The 14,469-nt window shown below is 52.0% G+C and overlaps 1 protein-coding gene across 4 annotated transcripts in view; it reads right to left on the reverse strand.

Annotated features, from left to right (window-relative positions):
* GABRA3 (gamma-aminobutyric acid type A receptor subunit alpha3) overlaps window positions 1-14,231 on the reverse strand; it is a 70,167-nt gene extending 55,936 nt beyond the window's left edge. Inside the window, exons 1-3 of one of the 4 annotated variants that reach the window (XM_088062499.1) lie at window positions 14,179-14,231; window positions 5,021-5,149; window positions 889-1,010 (exon numbers count right to left, since the gene is read on the reverse strand). In XM_088062499.1, the coding sequence (XP_087918625.1) occupies window positions 889-1,010; window positions 5,021-5,109 (211 nt within the window). In that variant the 5' untranslated portion in view covers window positions 5,110-5,149; window positions 14,179-14,231. Of the gene's footprint in view, window positions 1-888; window positions 1,011-3,058; window positions 3,115-5,020; window positions 5,150-6,684; window positions 7,107-7,916; window positions 8,902-14,178 lie in introns of those variants that run through there. The other 3 variants (XM_088062498.1, XM_005527414.3, XM_088062501.1) reach the window with 3 other exon arrangements.
* Between the last annotated feature and the right edge of the window lie 238 nt (window positions 14,232-14,469).

The following is a 14,469-nucleotide window of genomic DNA, read 5'->3' on the forward strand; positions in this document are numbered from 1 at the left end:
GAGGCAGCAGGGCCTGGGCGAGTGCCCGGTGCCCAGAGCAGCACGGGGGGAGAGCCTGCCAGGTGACAGCTGCATAGGAAATAACTGAGGAGATGTGGAGATAGAGGCTCTGTAGCAAAGCAAACTGACTAAAAAGCAGCACCAACTTGAGGTGAAGGTTCTGCAGAATGGTGGTATAGAGCCACAGAATCATTCAGGTTGGAAAAGGTCATCAAGTCCAGCTGCACACCCAGCACCAGCACCACGTTCAGCACTAAGCCTTGTCCTCACCAACACTTCTGGGGATGGTGCCTCTGCCATTTCCCAGAGAGCCTTTTCCAGTGCTTTACACCCATCTCTGTGAAAAGATTTTCCTTACATCTAATTTAAACCTCCCCTGGTGCAACTTGAGGCTATTTCCTCTTGTCCTGTCATTTGTTACCTCGGAGAAGAGCCTGACCCACACCTGGCTACATACAACCTCCCTCAGGGAGCTGTAGAAAGTGAGAATGACCCCCCTTTTCTCCAGGCTGAGCTCCCCCAGCTGCTCCTCATCAGATCTGTGCTCCAGGCCTTTCCTCTGGACGCGCTCCAGCCCCTCAATGACTTCCTTTCTGGATGGATCAGCATTTCTGAAAGGGTGATGCCTCCAAAATAGCAGGAGCAGGTTCATCCCCAGCTGCTCCATCTGCAGGCCCGTCCCTGCGCTGTCACAGGCCGCCACAGCACCCCGGGCCTCGCACCTCTCGGCCCACGAGACCCCCAAAACAGCCCCAAAACGGGGCAACAGCCACCAAGTGAGCCTGGCAGCGAGCAGCCTCCCCTCCTGCCAGCAGCTGAGTTACTCAGAATCATCCGTGCTGCCTGGCCTTGCTAAAGGCACGCAGCTGAGGGAAGCACCCCACTGACCTCCGAGCCCAGGCCTCAGGCGGTTGTCGTATCCGTCCAGGAGCCGGTCCAGGATGCGTGTGAAAATGGTGATGTTGTCTTTGCTGTCATCCACGACGTCCGAGACGTGCTTCTGAGAGAGCCTGGCCCATGGGACAGGGGGAAAACCAGGAAAAAAGCGTTAGGGGGAAATCTATGCTGTGCATGCTCTGAGAAGCTACAGGGAGTGAAGGGAGGGGGGTTCCTGCTCCAGCCTGAAGTGCAGGACTCAGCTTTTGATAAAGTCATGCGTTTGCAGGACTCAGCACAGGGCATTTCTGATCCTCACAGACCTCCCCACTGTCCCCTCCCCACCTTTCCCCGCTCAGAGCCAGCAGCACCACAGGGAGCGGTTTAGGAGCCCTATTTTAACAGGGAGCTGCTCCAATGTCCCTTGCCTGCCCCTAAAAATGGGCATTTTCTGAGCAGAGGCTGTGGGAAGCTCAGTTATTCAAGTGCCACTATCTCCTTGCAGGCAGCATGGGAGAAGTGACACCAGTTATTTGCCAGATTGAGCCATTTCAAAGATCTCTGCCCCAGGGAAGAGGGGAGACAGAAAAGTAAAAATTCAGTAAACAGGCTTAAAGCCTCATCATTAAAACACTTAGTGAACCATCTCTGCAGTTTGCTGAACTTTCCCTGTTTATAAAAACAAATGAGTTTCCACATTCCCATCTCTGCTCAACACAAGAAGCCTGGAAGCCCCCAAACAAGATGATTTCCTCAGAACATATTTTGCCCCAGGTGGAATAAAACAAGGAGTAAATTCCTCTAAAAAAGCACATCTCACTGAACAAAATCTTCAATGCAGTTTTGCAAACACAAGGGGCTCAAGTAATACATTTGCATTTTGTGTCTCCCTTTCAATCAACAGAAAAGGAGATTGCGAGTCCTTCTGGAACCACCTGCCTCTAAAAGAGATTTCAGATGACACAGAGCATCAGTACTGTGGCTTCAAGCACAGTTTCCCCAGCAGAAATAGCTGTTAGGACCAAAACAAATGGAAAGGCAGAAGATTAAGTAACAGAAAACAAAAAGAAAAATCTATAGAGATGAAGAGTTTTCAAGGAAGATGGAAGAGGAAATAAGGGAGAGACAAATGAGGCAAAAAAAAGATTAAGAGGCACAAACAGGCAGGGAGATGGCTGAGGATGCCCAGGCAGGCAGGGGAAAAAAGGCTGCTAAAGCAGAGGGATGCTCAGCAGCAGCTACAGGAACCCCTTGGGAGCAGGGAAGCCCTGACTGGCAAATTGGCACTAAGTGGAGAAGAGAATAACAGGGGAACACTGGCCAGAGGAAGACCACAAATGCCACAAACCAGAGGCGGTGGACATGGAATTCATGGTTACAATTACCAAGGACAGCACCTATGACCATCAGAAGTGTCTTCCTGGGGGAAGAAAACCCCTAAATTGTCACTTTCTAACACTTCTGCCCCTTTCCTTCCCAGCCCAGCCTTGTGTCCTTTGAGGTGTGGCAGCTACTGCTTTCAGCATGCATCATGAGGTAACTGGGGGGAAAGAAAACCCACAAAAAACTACAGAAAAAGGAATATTATTTAAGGAGTTCAAAGCTTTATCCTGCTGCATCCCATCTGGTCAGCCTGGCTACCCCTGACACTGCTGGTGCCTCTGTAAATACACTGTGAAAGGTCAGTAGGGTGACAAGTACCAGAGCTGGAGTTCTCTGTCAAAGTGTTCACCCAACATAAAACTCAGATTCTGTAAGATAAAAGAGGTGCAAAGAGTATTTCCTAGCAAAAGAGGAAAAATTGAGAGCAGGGTACGGGTACTTTAAGAGTCAGGCTGAATCAATACTATTTCGAATGCTGCAGTTAATTGAAATATTCCGTTTTGGGAAATTCTGACATTAATTTTCATTGGGTTCATTGACCAAACACTCTGGGAAATTGCATTTCAAGTGCCTGAGGTCCACTTCTCCAGAGGCACATCCCACCTCTCTCAGGACCACTTAGCCTCAGTATTTTAGCAAAGCAACACCTGGAGGAGCGGTCAAACCAGGAAGCTGAGCCTCCAGGAACACAAGGAGAGTAACACAGTGCTGAAATTCCAGTTTCCATAGGGAAAATAACACCTGACCCAGCCCTAAAGCAACCTGCCAGATCCAAACACCAAAACACCCCTGACATTACAAACGGCATCACAGCTTCCAAGATTTCCAGCTGAATCCAAACACTGGTTTTGGCTTTTCATTTGGACTTGAAGTCCCTGCAGGTAAGAAGAGTTTTGAGAAATTTAACAAATGCCTGCTGTAATTAGTGGGGTTTCAATTGTACCAGCTTTCAATAGATGTCATGGTTAAAAGCAATCTGTCCCAGTGTCTGCTGATGAGTATATAACCATCTATAACTTATGAATAGCTAGCATGCTCATGAAAAGCTCATTCATTAATGTTTTATAAGCTATCTTTAAAAATTACCCATAATATAAAGAGTGAGAGGATGGATTTTTGTGAAGGAACTCCTGGCGGAGGTTCAGCGGTGATGGGAAAAATGAGTTTACAAATTTCAAAGCTGTTTTACTTAGCCTGACATTTGAGGGTTTGACTTCAATGTGAGCAGTGTGGGATTTGCTGGGGAGGTGCTGGGGGGAGAGCAGCGTAGGCAGGACAAGGGAAGGTGCAGGCAGGAGAGAGCCAGCAGCACCTCTGCCTGGCACCTGATTTGGGCTAATAATTCCTTTCCCAGGAAAGCTTTGGGCTGCCTCACCTCACCTTAAGATAAAGCTAAAGCTGCCCTTTAGCAAGGCATAAAGGAACTGCAAAGAGATGTGTGGGATCAAGGTTTTAAAATAATTAAAATCCTTTAGGCAGGAAGGACGGAGGTTTACAGCAAATTTAATTAGGATAGGCTTGAGGAAAAGTCATTACCTTGCCACCTGTGCACATACTCTCTGGGGAGCTGTGCCACATCAGCACAGGGGTCCCCACACACATAATTTGGGAAGCAAATCCTCCTGGGGACCAATATTCTGAGCAACCCCTGCATGGCAGGTGGAGAGGGAGCAGCGGCTCAGGTGAATTCGTGATGGGGAGGAAAAGGCAGCAGTGAGGAAGGCAGAGCCACAGGCACAGGGCACGGGGACACCCCCCACAGCCACTGTGGGTGAGAGGCCAGTGCCCAGGGCTGACTGTGCCTGTGCAGGAGGGCAGGGGCAGCACTCATAGCACAAGGTGAGCTGCAAAGTCAAATCCAAGCAGACAGAGCAGAACAGGGGGGACAGGGTGGGAGGGGCAGCGCCGACATCTTTTCATGCATGAAGATCCTTGGTCCCTTCTGGACTTCTAATTCAGCAGACAGCATTTCAGTGTCCATACCTGGCACTCTAAAGGCTTTTCTAAATGTTTTATAGAAATCATGTATTATTTGCATTTCTCTCCCTCTGTGCAGGGCTCCTCCCTCTCCACAGCTGGCGGCATCTCAGTCTTCCTCGAAGGGCTCCCTGAGCTCATCCAGAAAAGGCTCTAGTGGGATGCAGTCATGGACTAACAGGCTTTCATCTCCTCCAGACAGCTTCCAGAGGCTGGGAAGGTGAAGCTGGCAGCAGCACTCTCCTTGCCAGGACAGCCAGAGCCTGCACACCCAGGCACAGGAGAGCAGCAAGCCCAGCCAGGGCTGGCAGAGAACCCTGGTGCTGCAGCAGGTCAAGTGTGCTGCCTGTGGGTCATTACACCATTAACAAGCAAACAGATGAAACAGACTGATTTTCTCTTCTTCAAAATAGTATTAAAATATTAAATGGGGTGGGGGGAATCTCTCTTCCAGGTTAAAACTCAGACAAGCACAGTCCTTGCCCAGAATGAGTTGTGCAGAGGCCAAATCTGAAAATGGGTTTTGTTTTAAAAAATGCTGACAATTGATCTCAGTGAGAGCACCTCAAATTATGGCAGTGCCAGCCACACTAGGGACCGAACAGTCCCTGGGTGAAAGGCAGGGGGATGGGGACAAAGGGAGGGTCAAACACAGCAGAGACACTTTAGTGCTTTGCCCTGCACTGCTTCATACACATGAATCACATACACGCTGACCCCAGGATATTTAAGTTCAGTAAGAGGACTGCAGCCTTGGCCAACAGCTCAGAACTCACCACCTTACCCAGCATCAGCAGGGAGAGCCAGAACCAGGAGCAGGAATCCAAGGCTGAGGAGGGAGAAGGGCCCCATTCCCGGGAGCCTCGGTGCCATGGTGTCAGCGTGCAGCCACTGCAAAACGAGCCTCCAAAACCTGCCAGGGTGGGACAGAGGGGAATGAGAGGAGAGGAAAGAGACTTTAGTTACTAGGGGAAAGCAAACAGTTCAATTTTTCATGCTGAGCAACAGTCAGTATTTCTGGGGTCATTTCTGGGGTATTTGAAATCTCAGGAAACCCTCAGGAAACCAAAGCAGCATCATGCCCTGGAGCACTGCTGGTCCTGGGGAGGCTGCATCACGGGTCAGAGCCAAGCAGGTACACACTTTAAAACCCTCACCCCACCCTCACAGACAATCCTGCAGCTCCTCAGGTGTTTCAACAGCAAGTGCAAAGCTCACTTTCCGAAGTAACCACACTGGCTCTTCTTCCAGCCATCCCTTCCTCCACTTCACCCTGCCTCTGGTGCCTCTGCTACCTCGGTGACATCCACACAGCAAAACCACTTGTGAAGTCTCAAGACCTATTTTTTTTTCCCAACATCTTTTTCTAGACAGTTAAACCCTCATTTAATTCCGGTAATGACACTGCCAGAAATTATTATTAAGTTTGACCACCAAGGCCTAAGGTGGTGGGAGCGCTCGACGATACTACACTTAGTGTGCTCAGAGTTTTCATTAATGCTCAGTTTTACTTTTATTGTGATGTTATTGCACATTTAACTGCCTTCTCCTTTTATGTATCTCATTATGTTGATGCACCTTGGAGCAGCACTGCCAAGCAACAGCCTGGATAAATACAGCTTGTCGTGACATCTCCCCCTCACAACTCTGCCTGTCCCCACACAGGGGATTCAGCACCATGGCAGCCAGGCACAGCCAGCCCCACTCTGAGCCCCCAGAGCCAGCAGTGAAGGCTCCAGTCAATCACAGCAGGCAGAAACCAGGGCAAGATGCTGGTGCCAGCCAAACGTGACCTCTGGATTCCTCCGCTCAATGCGCAGAGCCTCAGGCAGCTCCGTCCGGCGCCGAAGGAGGAGCTGGCTGCAAAGCCAAACCCCAGCACCTGGATGGCAATTCCCAGCCAGCTGAGGCTGCCCCAGCATGAAGGGGGCAGGGGAACTGAGTGTTGCCCAGGAGAAGGGTTCTGCACAGGGATGAGGGAGAGGAGAGCTCCCAGCAGAAATTCCAGGCAGAGCAAGATGGAAAGACCTGGAGGTCACACATGTCCTCAGTGTGTACCTGGCTACCCCTTGCCCCTGCAAGAGAAGAGGCATGAGGCCAGGCTGTGTGCTTTATCACATTTCTGCATTTAGCTGGTCTCCCCACAGCAATGTGGCCCTACAGTCTCCCTGAGCCTTGTTTTTTAGCTCTAGGAGCACACGAGCTGCCAGGCAGGCAGAAGGTAAGAGCCAGACACCGCCAGTCCTTACCACCCACCTCGGCTTTTGTTCTGGCAGGATTCTCACTAACAGCAGGCACAGGGGGGGGAAAAACCCAAAAAAACAAGCCAGCATTTGGCCCTAGTTACCTTTACCTTCCTCCCCAGCAGTCACTTCAAATCCTTGCAGAAATTAATGCACGGATTAATTTAGGCACAGTGTGCTCAGGCTTTATTAATCAGGATTTTACCTGAATGCCCCCTAGGGAAGCTCATCCTCACACCAAAGGAGGTACAGGAGCCTCTGGCATGGGCACACACACAGCTCTGGTGAGAAAAGCTCTGATTTGGGGTGGCTCCTCTGGCTCTCGCACCCTCCAGCTGAGAGGGGACACGCAGTCTTGGAAATTCACGTATTTGCTGATGAAGAACAAATTAACTGGCTGAACATCTGGTCTGTAGGAAATTCCAGCATTTCGGGGAGACTCGTTCCAAATCACGACAAGGACAGATAAAATGTTGATTTTTCTTATAAGGCAAATTTAGAACTTCTTCAATAAGCAGCTTCTCAACAGATTTCCTTTCAACTTTTCCCTTTCATTCCATTTCAACTTGCATATTATACAATAGTATTTAACTGATTTTTTTTTCCCTAAGGCAATTTCAAACACTAGCCAAAAGAAAAAAAAATATAAAAAAAATTAAAAGAACCATTGCTGTCTATCCTCCCCCATTCCCAAGACACTGCTGAAAATTTTCACTGAAATCAACATTTTCCCATTCAACTGCTGATTTCCAAAAATGCTTTGTTTGGGCAGAATTTGCACAGCCAGCAGACTTTGACCAGGGATTCCCCACACAAATGAGGACACTTTGGATTTGCAGCAGGTGTCTCCTGGCTCTGCAGGAGCTGTCATGGCTCCTGCAGAACATTTGGGACCATCTTTATCAGATTTGGTGAAACCATGAGTGGGGCAGATTAGCCACCAACAGTGGAAAAGTGAAGCTAAAAAAAGAAAAAAGAATACAAGAAAATGGAGGAACAAGGTAATTCAGAGGGTCAGGAGCAGTGGCAAAATCCAACACTTTCCATGTGGGTGTGTCCTGTCTGTGCCAAGAAGCTCTTAACAATTTTGTTTTCACCAAACCTTGTTCATAGAGTTTTCATTCAATATTATACAGAGATGAAGGTTAATTTTCTACTTTCTATAGTTCTGATGAGGAGCATACTAGCCAAGGACAACAGGGATGCTTGAATTAAGTCAAATTTGTGCTTGAGTCTCATTTTAAGCATCAGAACCAGCTCTATAACTGCACTGGGAGCAAAATCTGTTTTCACTACTTGCCCAAGCAGACATTCTGCTAGTCACATCTCAGTTTGGTCACACGGAGAATGCCCCCAAAGTGGGGGTTTGCTACGGCTGCACTTACGGACTCGGGAAGGACAACACAGCACAGAAAACAGCTTGGCACTGTTTCCTACCGCTTCCCTTCGCTTCATGCACTGTATTTTTCTTGGGAAGCTGGATAGAAGAGGCTGCAGGGCGTTTTCCTCATTCTGTGGCTACCTCACACTTGGAGACAGATTGAGAAGCAGACCCAGTCCTGCTCTTCCAAGCAGGAAACCTGTTGGAAAATACAAGGAGGCTTTTGCAGAGGAGGAGATTCCAGCATTCAGACAGTTTAGGGGATGATCCAAAGCTCCCCATAGCCAGATCCTAGTGTGGTTCCTGTGGCACAGCAGCTCTCAGCATCACTTCTCCCTTTTCCTGGGGCTCTTGCAAGCCCAGCCACAGGCACACACAAGAACCCAACTGGTGCAAGTGCTTTAGAAGCCCAACAGCTGCTGGCCACACAGCCTCCCTAATAAAATCAGTTTGTAAGATAACTCTCGAGGTTTCAACAGCCCTGTAACTGAGCTCCTCAGATTTTAGCACACAAGAGTAGCTCTTGGAGAGGATGCTGGTGGCAGATCAGGCGAAGGGGTCCCTCGGTGCGCAGGGAAGGGATGGGAACACCCACGAGAGTGCTTCAGGAAAAGCAGCGCTGGAGCTCCTCCAGCCCGTGCTGGGGCTGTCCTCGTGCAAGGCTATTCAGCTGTCACTTCCCACTCAGGAAAGCTCTGAATCAGCCAACGCCTTGATCTGAATACCTGCAGGGATCCCTGATGCTCGGAAAGGGGAGGGAGGATGCAGGCAACGTGCATTTAACTGCATGTAACCAAGCGAGGGTTTAGGAATGTTAATTGGCTGTTAACAGCCTCAAAGAAGAAAAAAACCTCAAATCTCTTACTAGGACTGGCTGAAGGGAAAACTGCACAGTGTCCATAAAGAAAAAAGTGCAGAATGGCCAAATTTCCAAGCTCAGAAAAGAGTGGTACAACTCCTTAGACTGACTCCCTTTCCATATAAGTTAAAGAACATCTCCCCAGAGCTTCTGTTTCTCCTCTGTGTCTGTGCAAGATGGAGTCTGGAGGGATGGTGTGTGTTCAGAGCAGCCCTGCACTTCTTCCTTCCTCCATCTGTCCATTGCTCACTCCTTAATGGCACAGTTAGCAAATGCACTCAGCACTAATTGTGCAGTTGCTGGTAACCTCCACAGCTGAATCCAATGCAGATTTCCTAAGGAGCCCTGCTGACACTCTGCAGCTGGAATCCAGAGATACTCGGAGTTCACAGCACATGGAATTTGGCAGGTGTCTTTATAACCACACACCTAAGGGCTTCACAAACATTCCCACTCCTCTCCAAGACAATCTGTCCAATCTCCAGAGCATCGTAGCACAACGGCACTCCAGGGAAATACAGTCTTCCTGTTGGATGTGCTGTGAACAAGGAATTGGAAAAGCTTCCTTCCTTCCCCTTGTGACAGCGACATGCTCCAGCCCCTGCTCCCACTGAAATGGGTTTGGGAACCAAAAAAAGTGCTGGAAACTTCCAAATCAGCAAGGTACCCTAGTAACTGTGCCAGCATTGGGTATCTCCTGACTTGGCACACTGAGCCTGATCTTCCCAGAAATCCTTATTCTAGAAACCATTAAATGTTCTGAAGTGCCTTCCTGGGAAAGAGTGATTAGCACAGGCTTACTGCTGACAAGGGAGAGACACAGAGCTCTGGAGGTGGAGGCTGAAAGGTAAAGCTTGTGAAAACACCTGAGAGAAGGGCCAGAGAGGGGGATACTGCAAGCACCAGAAAAGAAAGGAAGGTGGAAGAGGCCCATAAACCCACCTGGGCACGTTTGTGAGAGTCACATGAGTATCTCACCCAAATTATTGCCTCCTGGGAAGACGCACAGCCAGGGGAACCATCTGATTCACTCAGCAATAATCTCACCATGCAGACAGCATTCAGAACCAGCCCAAAGGACAAATTTGCCCCAGCACTGCACCCAGAGGTGCTGTTCATCTGTGGTGCCGTTGGATCGGTATCCCCACGTGCCATGCATGGACAGCAGTGGCATCAGTTGGAGGGGTGCAGAGCAATGACAGCTCCCACTCAGCCCTCAGCACCTGCAGCACCTGCACATCTTTTGTCAAGTCAGGCATCTCAGGGAGGGCTGTGCAGTGAGGAGCCGATGCTGGGAGCCAGCTGGAAATCAGGCTGGGAAGAAAAGGCAGTCATAGCCCAAGAGGCCAGATCAAAGCACTTCTGTGCAGGAAGAAGAGGGTGATCCAGACCCTGGTGGTGTCAAGCACCATCTGCCCACCTGCACAGCAGCACAGCCAAGCACAGCGCTATAGGTGACCTCACAACACCTGCATATTTACCCCCAAATCCAGGAGCACTTGCACAGCACAAGAAGCTCATTAAAGCCCTTCCTCATTGCACTGGAGCCTCTCCAAAACAGGTCCCAGGCAGCAGGAGAGGTCCTTCAACACCCCTCAAGGATTGCAGAATCATCCCACCTGCAGGGGCAGGGCTCTGTCCAGCTGTCCCTGACCCTCTGTGAGCACACCAGGCTTCTGGTGACCACCGCTGTGCCTCTTTAATGCTCCTTCGAGCAAAGCTCCAAGCTCTCTCCGCAGAGAGAGCAGCCAGCAAGTGCTCAGTGCAGCAGCAATAAACGCGGGCGAGGCACACGCTGCCTGTGTCCCCGCTGGGAAGGGTTTTCTTCAGTTCTCAATCACTCCAGCTAAAAAGGAGGGTCCCTCGGAACAAAAACATCTTTTCATTTGAGGGCAGGGGCAGCAATGAGCAGCCACAGTTCATCTGGAAGCCCGGAAACGGCTGAGTAAGACGCTGTGGTGTTTCACAAGACCCCTGTCTCGCATCCCTTTGCTTCCCAGGTTGTTTGCATCCCTTTGTTCTGTACTGAGCTGGCTGGGACGCCCGTGTGCACTGCACGGAGCAGGCACAGACACCCCGTTCAGCAGCCCAACCCTGCCAGCTCCGAGCTCTACCTGCACTGGGCCAGGCTGGCTCTGGGAGCCTGGGTCCAGCCCAGAGCTCTGCTTCCATCACCTGAGGTCGCCTGGATTTCTCCAGCTTGCCTCTAGTCCGGCGCTGTGTGGTGCTCTACACATGCTGCTGAAGGCCAGAAGCTGCTACAGCATTTTAGAGAAATCAGAGGCCAAGAAACAGGCAGCAGCACCTCCATCCACCTGAACCCAACTTGCTCTTTGCCACCTACTTAGAGAAACAGCCCTGGCGGTGGCAGAGGAGCCACACAGCCCTCGACTCCTGAGCATGGAAATGTTTGCGCTCACCTACCCGAGAGGCACACACTGGCTCATCCCTGCAAACACACAGGCACTGTACAAGCCATAAACAACCTTCCTGTGAATCTGCCACACACACAGAAGGTAAGAGGCACCATGTGATGGTTATCAAATGTGTTGTCTGCAGCTCTGCAAGGGATGCCAGCAGAAGACACTCGGAAGAAGAGGCACCAGGCAAAGAAATTAAAGATCAACGTGTAAATCTTGGGAGCAAGCCTTAAAGTGGATTTCTTCTGTAAGTTGTGCTGCTGGTAACGAAGAAATAAGGTCTGTGCCCAACTCCCAACCCAGCTTTAATTTTCCAAAATGAGAAGCTGCTTGACAGTTTTTCCTCATCAAAACAAAATTAATCCAAGTATTGCATCTCTCTACTCAAAAACACATCCAGAGGGACTGTAGAGTGATTCACACCCACAACTGCTATGGGAAACCGTTTGCACTCATAGTGTAACAAGCCAACACTGATTCACCCACATAATTACAGGCAGACACTGATTCACAGCTACTGCAACTGCAGACAGACTGACTCACAATCAAAGCAACTGCAGACAGACTCAGGCTCACAATCACAACTGGAAATACAACCGTGCTGACAATATCCACAATTCTGTGTGTCTGCAATTCCACGTACACACCACGTACTGGAAAACCGACCAGCAGGGCAAACACCGCGCACCGAGCCCCGCGGGTTTTTTTTGCTGGCGCTTTTGACCTTCACCCCAGAGCATCTTTCCCTGGCTGATGGAACAATCCCCACACCTCAGCAGCCATCCCTGCCCCGGCAGTCTCAGCAGGAGCCCAGCACGACTGCCAGAGCAGAGTGAGACACACGATGCACACAGGCACGGGGAGTGTGTATGGTGCAAGGCATCCCTGTACATCCACTCAGATGCCACACACGGCTGCGCTCACTCCGTGCTTCCAGAATATGAGTAAATGCAAGCCAAGTATAATACATTTAGCCCATGGGCAGAGGAGATGGCAAAAGACTCACCGCTGGGCAAAAGCCTGAAAAGCTGGATTATTTACTACACTCTCTGGCTGGGTATGTAATTATGTCAGTGTTCAGCCTGGGTATTGTGCTACTTTTTGTAAACAGTTGGCAGGAATACTCTGACTGAGATGAGGGGCTGGGCTCTGTCTCCAGTGTTGAGAGAAGCAGGCTGAAGAGGACATGGTCTACTGAGACAAAAAGAAACTGAGGCGAAAGAACACATTAAACACGAAAAGGCAAAGGAGAAGCTGAGAGTGAAGTGGGACAGGTGGCAGTCTACAGACAAAGGGAGAGGAAAGGAGAAAGAACAGAAGGAGAAAAGCTCCATGATGCAGACTTGTGATAAGAAGCTCCAAAGCGAGGAAAAGCAGCAGTCCCCTGGTGCCGAGGGTGTCTCGCAGCAGTGCAGACAATGCATCTGTGCCTCCCCACGTGCCGGGCTCGGCTGCACGCTGAGAACCAGGAGGAGATTCCAGGGGAAAGGACACAGCAGCCTCCAGGCGAGTGTGTGCCGAGGGCCCAGGTGCAGCCACAAGCCCCCAGCTGCTCGGATCTCTCTCGGAAAGGAGCAGCAGGGTCAGGCTCCAGCATTCCTGCCTCTGTGCACTGCGGGGCACCCGGGCACCGCGGGCACAGCCTGAAGGGCAGGCTGGCCAAACTCCACCGAAACAGCATCACCTCCAAACCCCTCAAAATCCCGCATCCTCCAGGGCAAGGAAAAAGTTAAGAGAGACTACAGGAAGGAGAAGACTTGCCTGAACCACAAGTAGCATCTTCTATTTGTGGGCTGGTCCTGCCTCAGCACCTGCTGTTTTTCTTCTTTGCGCTCCCCAGAAGGGCACTAAGGGGATGGAGAGGTGAGGGAGCAAACCTGCTCTGCTGTTGCCATCAGAACAACTCGGGTGAGCAGCCACTGGGAGCTGCTCTTGCCAGCCCACGGCAGCGGGAATCTCATCAGAGGGTCCTGGTTCTCTGTTTCTGTCTGGGGACGCTGCTGCATTTGCAGCCAGTGAACAGCAGATTTGAGGGAGACACTACAGATGCAATTGGCCAGAGAAATGAACTATTTGTTCAATTGTACTTCTCTTGTCCAGGCGAGAACCATTCTGGCAGGAGGCAGAGCGAGCAACAATGGATAAGTGTTGCAGTGGGGACTGTCTGACACTTAATTGCATTAGGCTATTCCTTTTTAATGATCCCTGTCTCTGTCCTAGTAACTCTGGGAGAAGGAGAAAATACCTAGAGCTCTTTTCCCCTCTCCCCTCATACCAGCCTCAGAAACTGCAGCCCCCAAAACTCCTTTTCCTCCCCAGCCCAACACAGCATCTGTGCCCATTAGGCCCGGCTGCGGGATTCAGGGGGAAATTTGACTTTGCTTTACTAAACCCTTCTCCCCGCTCAGCCCCTGCATTCCCCGTCGGGCTCCAGCCAGGGGGGCTCAGGATTCTCCTCCTCCAGGCATTTCTCCCCGCAGCCGCTCTCCCCGCTGTCCAGCCGGCAGCGCCGGGCGGGCTGGGTGGATGCCCTGCGGGGAGCAGCGGGGCACGGCTCCGCTCCGGACCGACACGCTCGGGACTTGCCGCGGGAGCGGGGGTGCTCCGAACCCGCGGCCGCCCGGCCGAGCCCCCTCCCCTTCCCTCGTCGCTCCGCCCGTTGTACGCAGACCCCCAGACAATACCCGGGGCCCGGCGCAGCCCCCGGCAGCCCCATCCCATCCCCGGCCCGGCTCCGCGCTGCCCCCCGGGGGGGGAGCCCCGGGGGAGCGGGGACGCGCCCCCCGCCCGCACTCACCGGCGCGCCGGCTGCCCCGGCGGGGGGCTCGGGGGGCGGCCGGGGCCCGCTGGGCTCCGCAGCGCTGCGCAGGGCTCCGCGCCCCAGCCCGCCGTGCCGCCCGGCCGGGGCTGCCAGTGCCGCCTGCGCGCTGCTCCGGCCGCGGCGAGCCAGGCAGACAGCGAGGGAGGGAGGGGAGCAGCATCCCCCCGCCTTCCTCCTCCTCCTCCTTCTCCCCGCGCCCCGGAGGAGGGTTTACCCACCCGCTTTGTGCCGAGCCGCCCGCCCCGCAGCGTAGGCAGCGGGGATGGGTCGCTGTCGCTGCCCCGGTTTGGGGCCACCTCCCCGAGCGATGGATGCTCCGGGGTCCTCCGCCCAGCCCCGGCCTCACAGCACCGCCATCCTTTCGGCGCGGGAGGATGAGCAGAGCAGGGCTGGCTGCTCCCTACCTGTTGAAGGGGGGAGCTCCTCGAGGCGCTGATGCTCCTGCGAGGAAGGAGGTGGGCAGAACCCCAAGCTGCCTCCACGCTGCCGGGCCTGCCCGAATCCCGGCT

The sequence above is a fragment of the Pseudopodoces humilis genome, chromosome 15 (genome assembly GCF_049639895.1).
Source record: "Pseudopodoces humilis isolate 2021_Gansu_Grassland_sample_001 chromosome 15, ASM4963989v1, whole genome shotgun sequence".
NCBI classification, from domain to species: Eukaryota; Metazoa; Chordata; class Aves; order Passeriformes; family Paridae; genus Pseudopodoces; species Pseudopodoces humilis.